Source organism: Alexandromys fortis, unplaced genomic scaffold (genome assembly GCF_014885135.2).
Source record: "Alexandromys fortis isolate MF-2015 unplaced genomic scaffold, M_Fortis_MF-2015_v1.1 scaffold_23, whole genome shotgun sequence".
NCBI classification, from domain to species: domain Eukaryota; kingdom Metazoa; phylum Chordata; class Mammalia; order Rodentia; family Cricetidae; genus Alexandromys; species Alexandromys fortis.
The window spans coordinates 15,018,780-15,043,001 of NW_026067907.1; the positions used below are offsets into that span (position 1 = coordinate 15,018,780).

General features: G+C 37.7%; 1 protein-coding gene across 1 annotated transcript in view; it reads left to right on the plus strand.

The window, feature by feature from the left end:
- Lix1 (limb and CNS expressed 1) overlaps positions 1-24,222 on the plus strand; it is a 54,919-nt gene that overhangs the window by 1,800 nt on the left and 28,897 nt on the right. Inside the window, exon 2 of the mRNA XM_050135857.1 lies at positions 18,185-18,351. Within this exon, the coding sequence (XP_049991814.1) occupies positions 18,185-18,351 (167 nt within the window). The remainder of the gene's footprint in view (positions 1-18,184; positions 18,352-24,222) is intronic.

Consider the following 24,222-nt stretch of genomic DNA (forward strand, 5'->3'; position numbering starts at 1 on the left):
GTCTCTACTAATATTTGTGGAAGAGTAGAAAAGGGTTTACTTTCTGAGTGAAGACATTAGATGCCTTTTGGGGACCGAGCCACACATCTTGGCAACTCTGGTTGCTGTACATGTCAAAGTCTGACCTATGAACCTAATTTTTTTTGGCACATCCATAAGTTGCTGCCACTATACTCCTGCTGGCAACCAAACCTAAGTGGCAGATTCTGTCTCCTGTCCTCCTCACTCTAGGCTTCTCCCGTGACACAATCCATCCAGTCTCTGCCAGAAGGGAGGGCCATGCACCTGAACACATCACTGCTAATTATTTAAGAAGAATTGCTTCCTTGCTTTTTTTGGAAGATGAAAAGAGACTTCAAAAATGTATAAAAACCCCTTGGGACTGGAGAGATGACACAGCAGTTAGGAGCACTGACTGTTCTTCCAGAGGACCAGGCTCAATTCCCAGCACCCACATGACAGCTCACAACTGCATAACTCCAAGAGAAGATAAACATGCAGGCAAAATGTCAATACATATAAAATAAAAATAAATAAATTATTCAGGAGGGAAAGGGAACTGGGAATGGTATGTAAAATAAAAAAAAAAGATTGTTTAAAAAATAAAAATGTAAAAAAAAGGAAGTTATAAAACAACTCAAGTGAACAAAGGAGTATTTTTTTTAAAATGTCAGGTTGTTTCTAAACTCCTCTTCTATGAAGACAAAGTGCTATTTCCTTTGTTCTCTGGACACAATACAGAGAGCAGAAATGGCCTCCCTCCGTTGGCTTTTGATTTGCTTACAAACAAGCAACAATTGGTAAATTTTCTCTGGAAGTTGATTAGGAAAAGCACTCTGAACATTTTCTAGTCTGAGTCAGATCCATGTGGGAATGGTTACATTCGCTTAAGGAAATACATGTTGAATGCATTGCTCAGCCAGGAAAGCCCTTCAGATGTCATTTTTACAATATGTTAAGTCTGTTCTAGTTTAGATGTTGTTCATCTGTAATAGTTGTGTGTTTTTAAAAAGTATTATTTTCTTTCTCAAAAGGAAAGGAATCCCCACAACATTTTTTTCTTCCTAGTTGACATTCAGATGAAAGAGGTCTGGGATAAGGTAGGCTCCATGTATGAAATCTGCTCTGAAGACTGGCACCAGACTGTTCTCCACAACAGGAACACTCAGTAACCGGCAGCACTGGATAGCACCACACAACCAGACAGAACATGTTTTCAGAGAAATCATGGCAAATGCCCATGCTGCTTTCCATTCTGAGTTCTGTGCCATCCAGTTTTATTCCGTGAGTCATGAGTCACAAGCAAAGGAACAACCCCTGCCCTCTCTTGTGGAGCATGTGCTTGTTGTTTGCTTGCTACTGTTTGACCAGTCCTTGACTTTTTCTCCAAAGAAAGTACTGCATGATTTCAAGACGACTATGTAGCAGCAGATCCTAACCTAGGTACTAATTCTTCACATTACAAAACATAACATACCTACCATCTCTAAGGTGTTACTTCATCCATTATATAGACACTAGGTAGGATGTTAAATCTTCATAAGATAACAGATAATATGCCAGAAACACTTATTCTTCATAGCAAGCCAGTAAATGCAGATACTGCTGTAGTACTGTGGTACCATTGTTATAAGTCAGGGAACGGAGCCAAATTGCCCATGTCCCACCATGGTAGGACATAGAGGCTAGATACAAATATCTTCCAACTCCTTACTTTTTGTTGCTCACTATATGACACTGGTTCTTAGAGGTGCCCGGCACTACTATATTATCAGAGCTGTAATGGCAATGTCTGTAAAGAAAACAGAGAGAGGAGAGAAATGAATTCTTCTGGGAGGTGAAGGAGCCTAATAAGGAGTCATATTTGAACAGAATATGGCAGGGATGCAGACATGGGGGCGTTTTTAGAGGAGGAGAAGCCACTTGGCCAAAGGCTATACAAGGAAGATGGATTGAATGAGAGCTGAATAGAAGAAGCAGGTTGATTGTTGCTGACAGATCGGCCATCAGAAGGTGAAGGAGTTAGGTATGATTGTAAACTGCGTGTGGAAGTTCATGTCTTTATGCGATGCTGTTGAAAGTATACTGGTAATGGCTGGGAAGAACTGCAGCTTTCATCAGTAGGAAACCATTTGCCAACCCAGGTAAAATGTAAGTTAGGAAATGGTAACTATGCCTCGGGGAAGTTGTTACTTTCAGTATGGATTGTCATTCCAGCCACAAGAATTAGTAGATTACTGGGTGAGCTTTACGAAGTTGTATTTTAGATTTCACTAGTATTTTCTCCACATTTTGAGATGAAAAGGTAAGATGGAGTCTTTGTTACGTGTTGCTTAGTTAGATGCAAATTTCTCACATATTTTAGGTGCATTAGCTTTTTTTATTTGAAAAACATTTCTCTGCATGGAAGGTTTTATATATACATACATACATATATAAGATAGGTGGATACTTAACTTCAAAGAGCACATTTTTACCCCCTGGAAAACTCAGAACAGACTACAAGTCTATTAAAAACATCTTAGTAATCATGATTCTGGCTGTATATGGCCTGGGAGAATAAAAATCCTCAAGAGTCAAATATTTTTCCGTCCCATTTTCTTTAGTGCAGTTACTTGAAATCTATAAATTTGATGATACATTTATAGTTTTCACATTTCACAGAGAGGGATGCATGTAAGGGATGTAAAATTCCTTTTGCACGCTGCAGTGCATTCCGCCATATAAACTACCCTTGAAAGAACACCATTTCATCTCCGAGCAATGGTTCCATCTTAATTGTAACAGAGTAGATGCTGATACTTTTGGTACTAAATTAGAAATGTGTGCTTTAAGGAAACCCCTTCAAATGCCAGTTTTTCTTTATTTGTAACAGGATACAATAACTTTCATTTGAATCAGCTCATCTATCAGTGGTATGAAAAATATTCTCTTTATCTTTTTTCAGAAAATGTTCATTTGACAGTTTAAATATTGAAATACAGCCTAAAGATAAAATATTTTAAAGTCTTTTAACTGGGGTGGGAAGGGTGACTTCTCAGTCAGTTAAAGGCCATGTCTGTCCTACTACCTTTTTCCTCATATATTGATACATTTAAAAAATAAAAATAAAATATGATAGACTATCATCCCAGGGAATTGAGATTGGTCTGAGACCTCTTTATAGGCTGTTGTCCCATCTCACCAGAGGTTTTTATTTTTATTTTATTTTTTTTAACAACTGTGATTTGCTAGCTTGAATTCAATTCTAACAACTTCTGAAACTCATGTGCTAAGTTACAGTCCATAATAGGATACAGCTGCCCAAGGGTGAGCTTCTAAGTTATGATTTTTCTGTTTAAATGATATGGTTTTACTGATTATGTGCTACAGATTGATTTAAGAAATGTTAGACAACTTTAGAAGCCTTTCATAAAAGAATTTTTTATTTGATATATTTTATATTGAAGTTTTAACCCCCAAAACTTTTTTTCCTCCATGTTCAAATGTCCATGTGAGTTTAGTCTGTAGAGGTATTTAAAACAATTCTATTTTAAAAGAACAAGAATCCTATTGAAAGTTTAAAGATAATTGAAGAGAAGAGACAATTACTCCATCCCGGAGTTCTCTCCATTCTCTCTCTGGAGTCAATGGAATGTTACGGTTTCGAATTTTTGTTGGCTTTGTTTTTTCTCTGTGATGCAACGATAATCAGTTGATCCCTAGTTCAATCTCATCTTGTTGAGCAGCTGTGAGAACCCATCACTCACCCAACACTGTTGGCACTCATGGCCTTTGCTTTTTCATCTTTGTTCCTCTCCTATGCTTCTAAACTACCTACTATAATTGTTCTGAGGTGGTTTTGTCTATAGCTTCGTTTTAAGTCCCTGGGAAGTACCAGACCTTGTAATTTTGTTACATGCCAGATGCCTCTATAAGGCCAGGTACGTGGAAGGCATATGACAGAAACATTTAAATCATTGTTCAACTTTTCTCCCCCACAAAACAGGAACAGGCGAAGAGTTTTGACATTGTCAGGTATTCTGCTTAATGATGAAGTAAACTTCCCGGCACTTTTCTAAGCCATTCTTCAATTGACACAATTAGCAGAGAATAACTACATTTAGGAAGAAGTTGACATCAAATTAGGCAGGAGGGACCATGAAAGAAGCACTGAAAACAAAAGTTACTTCAGGAATTCAGTCAGAGATCTGCCTCACGCTAGCCTTATGACTAGCTCAGAATCACCCCATGTGTCATTGGCACAGTGTTTGAATTTACCACACCTCCATTCATCCTTAGAATGTGCCTCCAGCTGTAAGTTACCAGGGCATTCTTCTTATGACCCAATTCTATTTGTGCCTTTTTACTGACCCTGTGGCAAATACTGAAAAAAAAAATTCTTTGAATGTTTATTTCCAGGGGAATACATTATGCACCTAAAACCATATTTGTATAGATTTGACCATTTTAATGAACTTGAATTTGTGCCTGATCCTTAACTGGCTGTCTCACTTACAGTACAAAGTCAATGCCCAGTAGAACATGGGGAAAGATAAATATACCACAACTGGAAAATACATTGCGTCAGGATTCTATTCTATACAGCTTTTAAAATTGGATGATATCATCTGACTCATACTACATGTAAATTGTACCATGTTGCTGCTGCTGCTCAAGTGTGAAAAGTACAATGACTTTTCATTTAGCTTGCCTTTGAATCCTCCTTTTGTTCCTTCGTACTCTCTTTTCTCTCCCTGTCCTTGCAAATATTCATAAAATAAATGTTATTTAACTTTTCTCATGAAAAGATTTAGAGTTCAACCTTTTTAAATTCTAAAGGTGAAAAGTACCCCCCAAAAGGAATGATATTACTTTTAAATTTTTTATAGACCCTCCTGAAAGGTTAACTATGCAAAACAACTAAAGAATTTCTATTTCTTCAGTGAAATGTTTGGAATGTGGGTAGAAGTGAAAGGAGGAAAGAAAAGCCAAACAAAAACCAGTCAGCTTTCCAGCTGCTTAAGGAGCTGAGGCACAACTCTTGAATAGTGCCTCTGCTGGGAACAAAAAAGGACTCCAGCTGCCTGCCCCACTGTGCCAATGTGGCTACCTTAAAAGAACTTTCATACAAAAGGAAAAGGGGTCAGGGCACTCCTTCTGCTGCAAGACACAGGGGCGGTGTCTGTAAGAGTCCATTAGCCAGGCTAAAGCCAAAGGTAGGGATCATTGCAAATGCCTAGACAGCTAGCCTGGCTGATCTGTTCCTGGGACTCAGAGAGACAAAGAATAAGACCCAAGGGCACCCCATTTTTCAACCTATTGTGTGTGCATGATAAACTAATATATCTTGAGTTTATCTTTTACATTATTTGGGGGCCCTTTTCCTGTTTCCCTCAATAAAATTAGAAAATCACACTGATACAAACAAACTCTACATGATTGAGTTGCTAGAATAGTGAATACTATTTAACATTATGTAAAATGCCACCTGTTAACAGGTATTTTAATTAAAAGGTGTTATTAAAGTATTATAAACATAAATCCAGCTATTCAAAAGCAGAGAATCATTGAAAATACATTAATTATCTTGAAAGCCACTTAATGGTGTATTTGTAAATGGCAGGTCTTTGCAATTTGTCTTAATTATTTTTGGCAAGGAATATTTTACTCAACTAGAAATTTTCCTGACATAAGATTAAAGAAATTGGCTCTTTCTTGTGGTAGATTTATAACAGACTTTTACTATCCTTTGTGTGTAGGTGTGTGAACAGATGACCTCTTCTGGGACTGACGTTTTAAGTGATGGAACCAGATTGTGAAATATATTGTTTCTGCTTTCCTGGGGCATATGAGTCACTAAGTATTAAGTTAAAATAAAAGCTAATTCCTCAGTAGTTCTTGCTAAGAGCAGATTCATTGCTTTTACTATCCACCAAAACCTGAAAATTTGGGATACTAATATCTCGAAATATTGAGACATGAAACATTTTATTAATTTATTTTTTGGCTATTCTAAATCTTTGACCTAACCAGCAAATGTTCTCAGAAGAGCTGTATTTGGTTAATAAGTAGCACAACATATTTAGTGAGAAGTTACAGACATGCATACTATTTTTAGAGCATTTAATGATAGGGTTTCCAGAACTCTATTAGCATTAGTTTCAAAGATGCAATATGCAAACAAATAATCATGTCTTCTTTCAACACCTCTGATCACAACAGTTAAGAAACTAGTACTTAGCTTATGTGAAGATCTACTCAGAATTTTCTCTTCCTCAGATGATGAGTTTCAGCTTGGATCAGGTAAGTTATCTCACTGCGGTACAAACAGGGTTCAATCCCAGGCTGTCTGACTCAGCAACTGCCTGTCTCTTAGTGATAAGTGAAAAGATAAAATGCAGTACACGTTTTAATATATATCAATTAGTGCCTATCATTCAGGGTGATTATAAAAACACTTTATGATTTGTGGAGCACATCATACTTCCTATGTGAAAATATAGATCGTATATCCCTGTTGGTGTCTCCACTGAAAATATGAAAATACAACTCTTTTGCTTCTTTGTCTTCTTCCTTCCCTCTGCTGTAGTGGTGTCAATCTTCTGTTTAGTATCACCTGGTTCACCATCTCGGACATGTGTGTGATGGAGCTTAATCTAGAGTATTTGTTTTCCCTGTGTTGATATGTCCAAGCACACAGATATAGGAGCTCTTCACTTTTCTGTATTTAATTACTATGTTCAAATCTTCATTTCTCAATTTTCCATTTTGCTTTTGTAAGCCCGCTCTTCTTCAGTACAGTCATCACCAGAGTCATATTCAGAGTCTGAGCAAACGTCTTTGCTTGGCTTTTTATCTAATTTTCCCTGACTCTTTATCATCTAACATCTTTTCATCTTCCTCATCACCTTTACTGTTGTCACTTTCTCCTCCTCATCTTCACTCTCCTCTTCTTCTTCCTCTTCATCTTCCTCTTCCTCCTTCTCTAATTCATGTTTTTCTTGTATTTCTATGTGAATCAGATTTCCTTATTCTCTTTCCTCATCACTGTCCCCAACCGGCAGTTCAATGCCTTCAGCAAGGGCAATGGGCAAGGAACTCCACATTCATTCCGTCTTTGTCTCCCACTTGAGTCAACAGGGGGACCAGCTGTGGGTTATTTCAAATTATTATAAAAAGCTGAGTTACTCCAATTTAATCCTTAGCAAATCATGTACCATGTTGAGATGGTGCATCTTGGCAGCACCTTTCCTTCATAGGAAAGGGGGAAGAGTTGTTTCCACTGCCTTTGCAGGCTCCTTAACTGGGCTACACACCAAGTATAGAATAAAGTTTGCTTAATGTAATAAAACGTCTTCTCAGATCTGGAAGAACATGGCAGAAGGGGAGATTGTAACATGAAAGGCCTGCTTGTTGGGGTTTCTGTCCCACCCAGTACTCCACAGCTGGCAAGCCCCAAAGAAAATCACACAGAGATCTCTATAAGTTATGAAGATGATTGGCCCATTAGCTCAGGCTACTTATTAGCTCTTGTAGCTTATATTAACCCATTATTCTGATCTATTTTAGCTATATGGTTAGGTACCATTTTCAGCCTGCAGATCACATCCTGCTTCCTCGGTGGTCTGTGTAGGACTGGGAGGAATCAACTTCCTCCTTCCCAGAATTCTCCTGTTCTCATTGCATCACCTCTACTTCCTGTCTGGTTTTTCTGCCTATACTTCCTACATGGCCAATCAACATTTATTTAAAACATGATTGACAAAATACAGACAGTTCTCCCACACCAGGAGACTATGATCAAACTGTATTTACATTTAGAATTGTTTTAAATTATAAAATATAATGAAAATAAAGATAAATTTTTGAATAATGAAACAATGAAAGAAACTAAGGAAAACACAAATAAATGGAAAACTTACTCATGTTTATGGGTTGGGAAAAACATGTTTCCTCAGTCATGAAAGTTATTCCAGAGAAGGTCTCATAAAATGCAAGTCATGGATATGGTATCAGACTTCCCTGCACTCTTCTTTGGTTGGTGTTGTTCCTAGAAAGTGCTGTTATAACAGCTGAATTCCTTTTAGAAGATCCAGCTTTAGTCAGACAAAGCTCTAAGAAAAAGCCACTGCCTGCACCATACATCCCCTCCTTTAGCAGGCATAGTGCTTCCTTCAGTATTCTCATGTACCAGCCGACCCAGACACATCCTACACATGTGAGAACACATGATTCTTGTCTTTCTGAATCTAACTTACTTTGATTAACAAGATGATCTGCAGCTCCATTGAATGGGGTGAAATGGGACCTCAATGGATTCCAGACTGTTTTTTTTCTGATTTTTAAGTTGCTGAACAGTTTTCTAAGTATTTTTGACCACCTATACTTCATTTGAAAAGGGTATATCCAATTCATTTTCCTTTATTCTACTTACATGATTCATTAAGTTTATTAATTTGCTTATGGTGAACCATTCTTATATTTCTGATGTAAAATCACCTTGCTCATGATATATGATTTTTAATGTGTTTATGGATTTGGTTTGCTTGCTCAGCTTTATTTCTTATAAAACCCACGATCATGATTCTGGGAATGGCACCACCCACAATGGGCTGGGCCCTCTTCTATTGATCACTAACTAAGAAAATGCCCTACAGCTGGATCTTATAGAGGCATTTTCTTTACTGAGGCTCCCTCCTCTCTGATGACTCTAGTTTGTTAGGGTACAGCCCGTGTCAAAAAGAAGGCATGCTGGCAGGAGGCTAGGTAGCTGGTCACATTGCATCGTCAGTAAGCAGAGAGAGACACATGCTAGTGTTGATCTCACTCTTTCCTTTTATTCAGTCCAGAACTCCAACCCCTGGGATGGTGATGCCAGGTTAAAACTTTCTGGAAACAGCTTCACAGATGCATGCAGAAGGATAGGTACATAGTGGTTATACTCTAGAGGAGTTAGCAATAAAAATTAATAATTACATAGGCATATGGGATGAAGGAATAAAAAATAAGACTAAGGAGAAAACACAATAAAACCAACACAAAGCCAAATGATTAAAAAATATTGAAAATTGTTGATGTTTCTCTTCAGCTGAAAAATTAGAAGATAAGATAATTTTTCCCTCCCCCCTCCAGGCTTCCAGTTTACAATTTACACGGCATGGAGAAAAGAAAGACACTGAGTCATTCTTGCTCTAACGTCCAAATAGGTTAGACCAGAATGGGATTCTTGCTAGATAATCATTCTTGTCGTACCCACTGCAGCATGGCAGTGAAACCAAAGTCTTCTGTGTTGGGATGGTGAGGCCTAGATATCGTGTGATCCCATGTGTCTGGCCATGGAGTATCTGTCCTAGAGCTCTGGCTGCAGTTTCCAAATGTAACCCTCTTCTGTGCACCATGGCCTGCATTTCACTACATGTGAACGTACATCCAAGTCACAACCAGTTTTCTGGCTCAAACCAATTCCTCAGTCTTCTGTTTGTCTGTAATAGGTAGAGACCTTTGGATCTTCAGAAGTAAAAATGAAAGAGCTAGACCTTCTTCCAGAAGGATTTTGCTGTAAGCTTGCTGTTTTTGTTTGTTTTGTTTTCTTCAAGATAGGGTTTCCTCTATGTAGCCCTGACTATCTGGTAACTGGCTCTGCAGACCAAGCTGGCTTCAAACTCCACCTGCCTCTGCCTCCCAAGTGCTGGGATTAAAGGCATGTGCCATCATGACCCAGCTTGAAAACTCATCCTTAAGGTGGCTCCCAACCATGACCCTAGAGAGTAAGCTAGGACATACAGGGCCCTTTCTTCAGGAGCAGCTCACTGTGAAGATCATTTATTTCCCATCTTAAACTATATTTCTGCAGCGTATCAGATTGTTTGCCCGAGCCCTTCCTTTGCTCTTGCTTAAAGTTCTGCAAGAAAGCATCCTCTGCTTTCCCACTATTTTATCTACTGCTTAATGTTGAGATTCATGATTTATTTTATAAATCTAAGGTTAAATTTTTCTATATTTTACCTGGTCTTTGTCTACTGTTCACAGTTCCACCCCTGTTCCTTTCTACATCATTCACATTCCCCTATGGCCAAGCACTTGATGATCATTTCAGACTTATAAAGAACCCAGACACTTCCAGATGTCTCTAATCTACTCTCTTATCACCTTCTTGTGTAATTCTTTTAAAAATGAATGTCTCCTTATTTTTTCATTTAATGCCATCATTACTTCTCTGAGAGTATAACTTTTCTTCTTTCTTCCAGTGTCTATCTCATTTCCCTAAGGAGAAACTCAGATTAGGCTCTCCTCCTGCATAGACTTTTCTTAGAACTCTCAGCCTGTTGGGGGTGGCTGCTTATTAGTTTCCTGGCCACCCAGATTTGTTTCCCAGCTGTCCTGACTAGAAATAATCACATAGAAGGTATATTATTTGCGATACTGTTAGGCTAATTGGTTTGGGAGGTCCTTCTGTCTATGTCTTGCTTTTATTGGTTAATGAATAAAGAACTGCTTTGAGCCTACAACAGAGAAGAACAAAACAAGGCAGGGAAAGCTAGGTTGTATGCTGGGAGAAAAAAAAGGGCACAGTCAGAGAGAAACCATTGATCTGCCACCTGAGACAGATGCTGGGAACTTTAGCTGGTAAGCCACAGCCACATGGCGATATACATAATAATAGAGATGGGTTAATTTAGGATATGAGTTTAGCCAGAAATACGCTTAAGTTATTGGCCAAACAGTGTTGCAAATGATATGCTTTTCTGAGTGATTATTTTGGTTCTGAGCAGCCAGGAACTAACAAGTGACTGCCACACACAGATATATTTTCAGGCCACGCAGTGCACTGCATGATGGATTAAGCTTTTACTCAGAAAAAAAGGGTTTGTATGCTGCATGGTGCTACAGAGAGTTTAGGTGGTGAGGACAGCTCCCACTTGGCAGGCCTAGAGCCAGAGGAAAACTACCTCCACTATATTTAAAGCCTGAGAGAGGTGGAGCCAGCACCCAGGGCCACTGAGACCAAGCTGCTTAGCATTTTAAAAACCACTTCTGGTCAGAAAATAATTACAGATATGCAATAAAGACAAATCCGGATTAAAAAAAAAGACTGCTAAATGGGTCACAGTGTTGTATAAATGTATGTTGGCTTGGGAGAAAGAGAAAAAAAAGAGTATAGAGAGTTATAAAATATAAATCATTTTTAAAAAATAAAGTCTTTTAAGAGACAGAGTATAAACAGTCATAGATTAAAAGGAGCAAAGAAAAAATAAGCCACTTAAAGATGGAAAATTCACAGAGAGTCTTGATTATGTATATTATTGTGTCTTCTGTGAATTTTTTGACTGTGAAGTAGCTAAGTACAGAGACACATTTCATTGTATGGACTGCTAAGTTAAACCAACATAAAGGTATCTTGATTTCAAAATTTGAGTCTAAGGACCTGTGGATTTCTTCCAGACCAGTATAGTTTGATGGAAATAGATCCCGTGAATGGTTGCTGTAAATGCTCCCACAAAGAAAATACTTTGCCCAACAAAGAGCAGGAAGCAGTTTGGAGAAAGTACGTACATGTTCCCAAATATTGTCTATAAATGTTTGTTTACATTTAAAGGGGGATATGATATAACTATAAATAATTTGCATTGGTATAGATCTTGGTTAAATGATACAAATTTAAGGTCAATCTTGTTATATGTATATTTCTGCTCTTGACTAAGGTGTTGTGATTATGTAGTTCATTTAAAAAATGTAATGTATAATTAAGAAATATAGTTTAATAGATAATCATATATAATAGTCAAGCTTGTCGTCATGTTAGTTAGATTTTCTAGATGTATACAGATATATTTCAGTTAGATAGGTATTCTTCAAATCTTTTAGAGACCTTCAGAATACAGCATTTAAAATGTTTAAGAACTTACGACTTTTCATGACAGTGAGACATGTCTGCTCCTGGTAGCACCAGTTACTTCAAGAAGAAGATGGGAAAAAAAAAAAAGAAGAAGATGGGCATTGAAGAGGCTCCTTATGGAGTTGATTACCCATTTGTGCAAGAAATTGCTTTTGCCTGGACTGCTTCACTGGACATGCAGGACCCACAGAGAAACAAGTGCTGATGATGCACAGATTAATGGAGATGGGTTAAATTAAGATGTAGGAGTTATCCAGTAAGAAGCTAGAGCTAATGGGCCAAGCAATGATTTAAATAATATGGTTTCTGTGTGATTATTTCAGGTCTAAGCTAGCCAGGCAGCCAGAAACCAACAAGCGGCCACCTCCTGCCAACAACCAATAGCTTAAGTGTATTTCTGGCTTACTCTTATACTTTAAATTAACCCATTTCTATTGATCTGTATATTGCCACTTGGTTGTGGCTTATCTCATAAAGCTCCATCCAGCATCTGTCTCCGGAGGGGGCTACATGGCATCTCACTAACTCCACCATCTTTCTCCCAGGATTCAGTTTAGTTTTACTGCCTAGCTCTACTCTGCCCTATCACGGGCCAAAGTGGCTTCTTTATATTAACCAATAAAGCAACACATATACAGATAGACTTCCCACATCATCAGCCCACATCCATCTTCTTTTCACTTTGCAATTATTTAATTACTGTGCCATGTTTTCTTTACACTTTAAATATTATTATTCATTCTATTCTATAATTTGGAGCTTTAATATTTTGTTCATTAATTACATAATTAATATAATATTTCTTCAGGCAGACTGTAAATCTCCGTGGGCTGAAAGGCCTGTTTTGAACTTTCTTGTATTTCAGGGTTAGTGATCACACATAGACTGTAACAGTACATAATTGTCTGTTAACTAGGATGTTCTGTCCCACTGATCCTTCAAGATATTTCCAGTACAGTGCTCCATGCAGGGAGCATAAATCAATTAAAGTAAAGACAAATGGACCCACAATAATATTTACAACTTTCCTACACCATAGTTAATAAAGATACAGTCCATGTGAGATCACAGCTGTCTGTTACATGCTAACTCTGACTAGGTTTCTCCTTTCTGAACCATCTCTGGGGCATCCCATCTAGCTGGGGGCAGGTTACTACCATCACAGCCATGCTGTTTCAGTAACACTAGGGTTCATACATAAAGCCTATTACAGAACTCTCCTATTCCTCTGATTCCTGTTCCTATTCCTATTCTGAACTAGTGAAATTTACTTATTTTCTATATATTCAGTCAATCACACAAATAGCTCAAGTTCAGACCATGCAAAGTGTTGTTGAGGTTCCGAATGAACAATGACTGTTTCTAAGAGGATAATTTTATCTTCTCGTTGTAAACTTGGGAGGGCACAGAGTAGAATGAACCAGAGCATGTTCCTTCCAGGATCCCATAGTCTGCTGTGAGTTAAATCACAGAAAACTATAGTTTATTAGATGAATTGTTACCACAAAACATTCCATTCTTCTAGCCAAAAGAAAGGCCAGCCAAGTCAGACTTGATAAATGTAGCCAGGAGCACCATATCCATTTTATGAGCATGGTTTATAGGAGATTAAGTGCTAAGACACAGGGCCACTAATGGAATAAGAGCTTGGGAAGGGAGATGCATATAGGCTACACTCCATGAGTAAGGCATGATGGAGGAGGTAGTGTTTCATCTGAAATGTGGGGTAAATTAGGTATGGGGGTGGGGAAAACAGCCAAGGTAGGAGAAAAAAAATATGTCTTAGGAGTTCAAAGACAAGTAAAGAGAGTGCTCTTGCTGAAGCCAAGGAAGGATTTTTTTCTGGCGAGTGTCAAAGTTTAGATAGTCAGGGTGTCTTACACTGTTCATGTCTTCTTTGGTTAATTGTGAATGTTTCAAACTGGACTTTATAATAAAGAAGGAAAACTTGAGGAAGGAGAAAATGAAAACCTCCCATGTAGAAGAACTTCTGGGCAGTCTAATTATTACTCCCAAAATGCAGTTATTATCAAATTTTAGAATATATTAAAGAGAAATTATATTAGCTACAGTAAACTGTGTAGCAAACTATCTTGTTGTATACAAAACATTCAAAATCTTGAGGAGATTTATCACTGCATCCAAAGAAGCACTCCAAGGCAGGAAAATGGGTTAATAAGTTTTACAAACAACATAAATTAGAAGTAAATTGCTTCCTCTATTTTCAGTGTTCTAAGATGATAAATACCATGAAACAGAATTCGGTTTTATATAGTTTCCAAGGTCACCCAATAGTCCTATTTTTTTCTTACAATGCTGCCGCAACCATTGAACCTCATACCTCTCTACTGCAGCCCCATCACTTAGCATGAGTTAAGTGCTTATCTTCTTGCTCTGACTGCAGCATCAGCCAAACTGTCCCTGTGTGCTTTCTCCAGGTATCCAGCCAAGGGTCATTAGCATCCTTCCATTTAGTATTCAGATTTACCAGGTAAATCTTGTCCTGGCTGTTGATAAAACCGTTTTTCTCTAAATACCATAGAGAGAAAATAGAGACTGGAAAAGGAACCTTACTAAACTTTGAGAGAAATAATGTATACCTTTAAACAATGTGTCATAGACCACAATTTCTCAATTGTGGGGACCCCATGTGAAGTCGACTGAATGTGGGGGTGGCAAAATCCATTGGTAACAGCAAAGTGTTTTTGAATATGTAATGGCCAAAAGTTAATTCAAAATCAAATGCATACTTAATCCAAGGTTCCCAGAGCCCTGATTGTTTATGTTGTATCACATGACTGCACTGCAACCTTGATTCTGAGCGTAAAACACACATAACTCACACTGTGTGTACTGTCCACCACTAGCCAAAAGAACTGATAAAGACAGAAATATGTATTATTAGCTAAGAAGTCAAATAAATGAGGCCTGAAAATTCTGAGTTGGCAATATTTGTCAAAATGTATCACTGGAGTGGTGTAGAAGGAAGCCAGGCTATGGTGACTAAAAACCAAAAGGAGCACTAAGCAGAGACAGTTAACGTAAGATATTCTTACCAGCAGCCTGATTATAACATGAAAATTTCAGTAACCAGTCACCACAAATAGTTCCAAGGTTTAGTGGGGTATTTAACTGATTAATTATTTTATTATTCATTTATTGTCTGCTGAGAAACAATAAGAAAAGAGTAAGAATTTAAAAAATAGGTCAAGAGTATGACTAAGAAACAATATCCAAGAGAGACAGAGAGCATGAACTATTTCTTATAGAGCTGGACACACATGCAGATGAGTCCCTAGACGTAGAGATGAGTATCACACACTTGGTAGCTCAAGTTTACTTGTAACATGGGGTACACAGAATTTGGGACTGAGACTTCTAAAGACTAAACTATTTAATGAATCCTCTTCCTCTTCTCATATTTCCTTTGAAATAGCCTATAAATCTTGCTGATGTTCCATAAACAAAAAAGAGCCTGTTTTCTATAAATAGAACACCCTCTTCTATAACTAACCTTTAGAGTTGCAGACAGCAAAACTGGCCTCCTTCGTGCTGCACTCCATTCATCCTGAGTTACAGTCACAGAGGAGATACGGATAGACATGTGCATTGTCTGTGTTCATGCACAATGCCGCACTTTTCAGGGTGATGAAATCTCTACTACCATCAAAGGGATCTTTTATGGTTGCATAATGAAAAATTCAAAAGCTGGGTTTTTTAATTCATTCAGAAATCTAAATCCATACTTATGAACTCTTAATGCAAATAATTTATGTGGGCCAAAACCCTTGTGTGTGTCCTACCTAGACAATCGTGAGTCTTCAGTTTCCTGCTCCAGTCAGAACAATCTCATTCAGAGATGAACTTAGAATTCGAAGATAGTGATCTTTGTTGACTAGTTGAGCAAAAGACCACTCACTGGTTTCCATTTCAGGATTCAGGCTTCAGGCTTCAGAATCTCTCTTGATGAATCTAGACAGTCAATTGCATGTAGAGACATAAACTGGATTCTTTATTTTTTTTTTTTAAAAAAAGTCTATGTCTTCTCAGAACTTGAATTGAAGAAAAGGATGTGGGCCAGAAACAATTACACATACAAAATATCTAATTTCCACTTTGAGTTTTATCAACTGGTATAAAACTATATTTTAAATTTGTAAACAAGCTAAAAGTTCTATATTCACCAGTTTTCAATTTAATCACTTGTACATATATTCCACTTAATCTACCTTTCCTGTGTTAAGCTTATCTTTTTTTTAATATTTCCCAGAACACTTGAATCCTAAAATAGTTTTTTAAGCTGCAAAGGTATCCAATTCCTTAGAAGACTCAGGAACATTCTTGACACATCATGAGTTTATCACAGCCCCAAGGAGAAGGTGTTAGAGCCTTATTGTCTTGGAAACAGCTTAGAGGTGTGGATGTGCAGTACTTTTGCTGTTAGTCCAAACTTTGTGACACTCCTGACTTCCAGGGAAAAGTCAATGTTCAGGATTTTGAAACACACAAAAGTGTATTGCAATACTGGAGAAACCCCCAGGGCCTTACCTTGCTAGGCAAGCATTCTGCTACTGAGCTAATGCACAGACCCTGCATTGCTACACTTTAAGATGCAAGTATCAAAGAGCAGTTCCGAGGGACTTAGGGAAAAGCAGATGGATTGTTTTGGGTAGTTCACTGCAAAGCAAAGAGCCTGGGTTGTGCAACGCTGGACTGAGGAGCACAGCCTACGTCAGCAATATTTAGTCTTTTCTTCTCTGTCTCCTCTGCTACCCTTCTCTGTGTTCACTTAATTCTCAAGCCATCTTTCTTTCTTGATCGAGCAGTGCTGTGCTTACATATTCCTCCAAACCACACATGAAAAAGGAGATTTCCACCAAAAATCTTGGACTGTTGCCTCTAAATGCATAACCTTTGGCCAAATCCCCAGTCCCAACCGTAAAGCCTACATGATACTTCAAGGGAACCTTTTGTCCTAGTCACACATGAAAGTGAGCAAATGCCCCACAAGCAAAACTGACAGATATCTATCTAATGCTGCCTCCAAACACACTGTGAGCTCTCTAGAAATGCAGTAGACTCCTTGCATAAATCTTAGAGGAAAGAACACCAGCTCACCTTTCCATAGTAACACCAGTGACTGAAACTGCTGTGCCAACTGTGACAAATGCAGGTACAGGCCAGACTGACAGTTGTCTGGCAGCAGCGCTGGCAAGGAATTCCTGCATCAGGGAGAGCTTAGCCAACATGACTCATAAGGTCACTTTTGACTCCACAATTCTATTATCCTTGTTAATTTCCCCAATTCAATTTGCAGTACAGGATAAACAAACCAGCCTAATTTGATCTGGAACCTCTGCAGGCTATCACAGGTCATTTAATCTAAAACACATGGCCCTCCTCACCATTCTTGTGTTTTCCAAAATCTTCTAACAGACCCTGCTTTACAAGACTCCATGTTATTAGTTTCACTCATGGCTTTTTCCACTCTCTTGCTTATTTGACAATTGCCTTTGATTCTACTTTAGATTGGGGCAGAGGGAATATAAAAGAGTTTTCTCCTTTCTGAATTTCTCTTAAGTCATATGAATAGTAAGTTCAGATTAATACTACATTTCTTACATCTTCACAGTGTGGCTCTCTCTTTTCAGGTTTGAGTCTGAGAAATTGGATATGGGCTATAGATAATCAGATCTGGAAAAAGCCTACTAAGGCAAAATTTCAGAGACGAATTATCAGATTTTAAATTTTGATATTAATATCATTTATAAAATAAATTTGATATACTGCAACCTTGTTAGAATTGGGGTACTAAAACCACTTGAGTTCTACTCATTAAGAAATGCACACACAGTCCAGTCAGATGGCTCAGCCATTTGGTCTGGCAACCTGAATTTGATTCTGGGGAACCACATAATAGAAAGAGAAAGCCAACTCCCCAAAGTTGCCATCTGACCTTTATACAGGTGCCAACGCATGTACATGCCCCCCCCATACTCTCTTTCTCTCTGACACACACACACACACACACAATAAAGATGTAATTTACAAAGGAAATACACACGTTTTAAAGTTACATATCTTAGCATCCTTTACATATGCTTAACTAAAGAGTCGTCACAGTTGAACGCAAACCTCATAGTGCATATGTCCCATTTAAATAGCAGCTACCACATCGCAAAATCCAGCCGTAAGCATCTGACCTCTGCCAGTGTGCGTCCACCCTCATAACTGATGCTGCTTCTTGTCTTTTGGCCTCTGCCAGTGTCCACCCTCATAATTGATGCTACTTCTTGTCTTTTGCAGTGAATGTTGTGTCGATGTTACAGGAATTTTGGGAAAGTAAGCAGCAGCAGCAGAGAACCACATTCTCCAGTGAAGGCCTGGTGGTGTATGAGTCAATGCCCTCCTCTGGGCCTCCCTTTGTGAGTTATGTGACTCTTCCTGGAGGGAGCTGCTTTGGCAACTTTCAGGTAAGAACAGCCAAACCCTTGTTAGTAAAAGATAACTGGGCTAGGGCGGAGTTACCTTCTCACAAAGTAGCTGTGACTTTTCTTGGATATAGTGAATAAAGCTGAGTCGTAGCCTACCAAGTATACTGGAAAAATCAGTCAGATGTCCCAATTTAAAAAAATAAAAAAAGTGGTTGATATTGGGATGTGCCACAACACTTCTACGGAGAACAAATTTTTGTAGTATAGTATTTCATTTCCAAGATAACTGTTGCCTTTCCCTTCAGAACAATTCTGGAATAAAATGTATAGAACCAGAAAACAGTGACAAAGCCTTCCACCAGGGCATTTCTATCAGGTGAAAGGCTGCACTGACATGATTTTGCCCTAATTAAGTATTAATCAATTTGGTCATCCTTGTAGCATGTGTCTTTAATCCAGGACTCAGGAGACAGGTACAAGTGGATCTCTACAAATTCAAGGTCAGCCTGACGTACCTAGAGAGTTCTAGGCCAGCTAGGGCGACATAATGAATCCCTGTCTCAAGCTAAATAAATAAATATTTATGTAAAATACATAAATCTATGTAATCAGTCTACTCCACACCAAAGAAGAAAGTTAAGAGCTAGGATCAAGTACCAGTCTTTATCCCAGGGTCTGCCTCTGACTACTTGTAATCCCTTGAAAAACTCATTTTGCATTTTAATTTTCCAGTTTTGAGATAGGAAATATCCACAGTATTAGCCAGAAGTCATAGAAAGTGCATTATCAATGTGTTTATCATGATATATCTGCTATATTATGGGCTTTCCAAATATCATTATTACAATACTCATCCATTTGGTTATACTTTTTCTTCCTTGTGTGTAAATGGATGATGTGGGATGCCCTTCTGTATATGCCTTTTATTGGTTGATGAATAAAGCTGATTTGGCCTATGGCAGGGCAGAATATAGCCAAGATGGAAAAAAGAGAGTAGGCGGAGTCAAAGAGATGCCATGTAGCTGCCAAAGGAGACAGATGCCCAGAACCTTACCTGGTAAGCCACAACCTTGTGGCGATACTCAGATTAATATAAATGAGTTAATTTAAGATATAAGAGCTATCTAGAAATATGCCTAAGCTATTGGCCAAACATTGTTGTAATATATATATAGTATCTGTGTGATTATTAGGGTCTGGGCAGCCAGAGAACAAATGATCAGTCTCCATTTACAATGTAGACATATTTCTAATTGTGTATCTGTACAAAGTATTGGCCTATATTATAGCCAATATCTGGTTATCCAGTGAGTCACTAGGGAATTTCAAACAATCTAAGGATATGGTCCATACTCTTAGGAAATCAAGGTAAAAAAGTTATAGTAATTATGGAGTTATATTTAAGAATCATTGCAAGAACAAACAAGAGAACTTTTAAAATTACCAGTCTTTTTAATGCAACAAATCATCCCTCATTCAGGAAACAAACAGTGGTGCTTTATTTCTGACATATGGAAAAACAAACACAGCCAAGTTTCTTTCTGAGCTTGATTGCTAAGAAGCCCTGTTTAAAACATATATATGCATATATGTATGTATGTATATGCATATATATTACATGTGCAGGTGTATAGAACCCAATATTTTTAAAGCAAGATAGCTTTAAAAGTGTAAAGATAGATACATACCTGGTGTTACTTTAATTTCTACCTATACTTTTCCTTTGAATTAATATTTCACTCTATTTTACCTTATTGCCTGGTATATCTGCTTTGTGCTATCTCTAATCCTTTGTATAGTGAGATAATATTATGTTTTTAAGCTTTTAAAACATTACGTTTATTTGTGTGTGTGCATGCACATGTGCATGCATACATGTGTGTGTTCACACTATGCCATGGTGCTTGTGTGAAGGGCAGAGAACAGCTTGTGGGAGTCAGTTTTCTACTTCTATCGTGTGAGTCCTGGGGCTCGAACTCAAGTCATCAGACTTGGTGGCAAGCACCTTTACAAGCTGAGCCATCTCACTGGCCCAGGAAAGGCATAATTTAATAAACAGACTAACAAATCGATGCTGTGTATGCTATTGGGGAATGTAAATTAAAGCTGAGGTATACAGTTGAAAGTATCTTATTCAGATGAGAAAGAGAAAGTGTTTTCAGTATAAGGAATGGTATGTACAAAGGCACACCAAAAGAGGAAACCTCAAGGATTTTCAGGATTATCAAAGTATAAGTGTGGAAAGAACTTGTGCAAGATAGCATTTAGACACTTGGCCATCACACCTTGCAAAGGAATACATATTCTATACTAAATAAAATCAAAACCCTGAATGTGAACGATATATTCAGATGTGCTTCTGAAAGACTTCTCTGGTCGTTGCATGAAGATATCTTCGAACTAAATGAAGTTAAGAGCTTCAGAAAGTGAAATGAGTCATGCACATCTGTTGTGGTAGAGCTGCATATACAATGTGATCAACAGAGAATGTACATGGACTTAAAGATGGCTGGGAGTTGGGAAGTTGGGGTAAAACCTCAATTTTAGCTTTAGCCACTGTCCAAGGAAGATGAGGCGGGAAAAGAGACTCCAAAAAATGTGGACAGAATGATTGACTAGGGGGCATTCTCCTTGAAAGGTAAGTTGGAGATTTTTTTAAAATACTGCATTTATCCATTAGTTTGTTTTGTTTTTTAATAATTTATTTATTCCTATTTTTATATAGATTGGTGTTTTGCCTGCTTGTGTGTCTGTGTGAGGATGTCAGATCTTGGAGTTACAGACAGTTGTTAGCTGCCGTATGGGTTCTGGGAATTGAACCCCATTCCTCTAGAACAGTCAATGCTTCTAACTACTGAGCCATCTCTGCAGCCTTACTGTTTTTTAAAATTAGATTGAATATATTGGGTGTATAGATAACTTTTGGTAAAATTTTAAGGTTACTGACATTAAAATAGGTCAAAATCTAGCAAATTTAGTTAAGAAAACCAAAACCTATGTCTTTGAAAAGATAAGTAATTTGGGCAGTTATAGGGAGGAGGAGAAGAGGAGGAAGAGGAGGACAAGGAGGAGGAGGAGGAGGACGAGGAGGAGACAAAGAAAAGATAAATAAGAAAGAAGATATTGTTGGAATTTCTAAATAATTATAAAAACAAAATAAATATTTGACAAGATCTGTGCCTTACTTGGGAGACAAGACATACAAATTATAGGAGTGTAATAAAAACAAACTAAAAAATCATTATGTTTTATAAAACATAAGAGTTCTGTAGAAATGGCTAGATGATTAAGAGCATGTACTGCTATTATAAAAGATGTAAATTCCCAGAACCCTCATCAAATGGCTCACAGCCACCTATAACTCCATCTCCAGGTTATCTGAAGTCTATGGCCTCTGAGGCTGTCTACACTCACATGCACACACACACACACACACACACACACACACACATTAAAAGGAATAAAACTAAAACATTTTAAAACTCACAGAAACATGAACCACTTTCTGGTTAGTGGGAAACTATATTATCTTTATAACTTTTCTCTAAATCATTTCTAAATAAAAATTTTGACTAGGGGAGAAAACTAGTGGTTGCCGTTATCTTACTGAAATCCAATAAATCTACAGCAATAGCCTACTCAGCTGACCTCAGTTCTCCTCCTTCCAGCTGTATCTCCTAGAATCTGATACTGGATGCTTTGGCCCAACTCTCCCACACCCCATGTCTTCTAGTCATCCCCATACTCAGACTATCCCCACCTTCTAGGCCCATGCTTACGCTCTGAATCTTCTCTTGGAAACAGTCTACCTCTTCCGATTTCTCAAAGCAGTTATTTGCTTTTCTATTAGCATCTTATGCTAAGGTAATGTATGCATGTGTTTTGTCTCTGCAATAAAATATAGATGCCTCAGGAATGGGACCCATATCCTCAAGACCTTCATAATCTCAAGCACTGCTATTTTCACATAAGATCAACCTAATAAATTTTGTTTAATCAATACTCAAATTAATGAATAACAAACCCCAAGAATAACTTAGTGTTGTTACTCTTCTATGTAATCAATAGTATGTAAAGGTATCCACTTAACTTTTCATGTAGGACTACAGAGGCTCGTAACCCTGTAATAAATCAATATTATCTTGTACATATCTATGGCTAAAGTACTGGAAGTGAATCAGTGAGAAATAATTGATCTAGGACCCCCTCATTCCCTCTGGATTTCATTTGTGCATAACTTTGATCTCACTTGGCTCTCATGGCCATGAATAACCAATTATTACTGTATTTGTACCCAGGAACGAATTATGTCCACAGTCAATAAATGCACTCATTATAGTATATCTAAAATGGAATGCATTTATCATATAAAAATATATCTAGAGACCATGGATCTAAGAATTCCAGTGCTCTTGTTTTTGTTTTATGAATTTTCCTATTGTCTCATAAATTTTGACTCAAATGACAGGACTTCCCTTAGGTGGTGAATCCAACATTCTCCTTGTAGTTTTAAAAAGATGAAAACTCCTCAGCAGGGAAGCCTCTGGGTGACTTCTCTGATCATTTTAAAGTCTCCTTTTCTTTATGTTTAAGTCATCATAGTTTAAGGTTCCCAGGAGGATTGTTAACATCCTTCCTTTAAAAGATCCAGACTTCCCGAATCAAATATATTTTAAAATGTATTTGGGTGTTGGCAACCAAATCTAGCCCCTTAGCCCATTTGTCCCTCCAAAACATGGTTGGGGGAAGAAAAAAACAGGAAAGAAAAAGAGGAATAAGAATTTCTCTAGAGATGATACCTTGCACTGTTTCTTTGTGAGTTCAAAAACCATCTTAAATGTTCTTTTCACCATATAGCATTTAGCCATGTTTTTCCAGCAGCTAGCCTATAAGAGCCTACCTACATGCTTCTTCCTGCTATGCCTTTTCACATAACCAAATGCCACCCTTGTGCACTGCAAATCATCGCATGATGGATTATTAAAGCCAAGGCCATGTGCTGAAGCATGGAGAAGTCATTATGCCAAAGCAGGCTTCTTGCTGTGTCGTGGACATCACTTCCAGTGATGCCTAGTGATGGAAAACACTTAAAGAGGAGGATGGGCTGGATTACAGAGCGAATCACGCTGCTGCTAGCATTTCATGAAAGCTGTAAGAAATTATGTTCATTCATTCAAAACATGGTATTCAGACTGAGCTTTAGTTTTCTGACCAGTGAAAGGAGAGCTGTTCAAGGCTTTGATGGTCACAAGATAACACTGTTTGTTATGCAAAGCACTTCTCATTTTAGTAAATGGAAAACTTGTGTCCATGAAGACTAATTAAGACATTTTCAGTTAATTTTGACACCACAGTTCACCCTCAAAAAATAAATGCAAATAGATGGGGGAAACACCATAAACCTTCCTTTTATCAGACCATCATAAATTACTATAGCATGGAAAAAGAGAAGTGAAAATACGGTGTTATTCTTAAATGTCTAAGCAGTGAACAAAAGAATCTACTGATATAAAAGTTTTCCTCAGAAGTTAAATGAGGTTTGTGCATTTTGATTGTGTTTTCATTACATCAGTTTTGGGGAGGGTCTAGGCAGTTAACCATTCTCTTGGCATACATCACAACCATGAAAACCAGCAACATTTTCCACATTTTTACCATAAAAACAACTATGACGCCAGCTTATCTACCAGCCCCTCCTTATGAATGCAGAAGAAAACCCACTACTGTTTCAGCAAGTGTTTTTGTTTATAAACTGCAAGGAAAACTTGAGTATCTTATTTTATATTTTTATTTTAAAAGTTTATGATTAATTTTTTCAAAAAAGTCTGTGATTTGTCTTCTGTATAGAATTGGCTAGGATAATTTGGAATTAAGGATTGCATTCTTATCTTTAGTAAATGCAAACTTCCT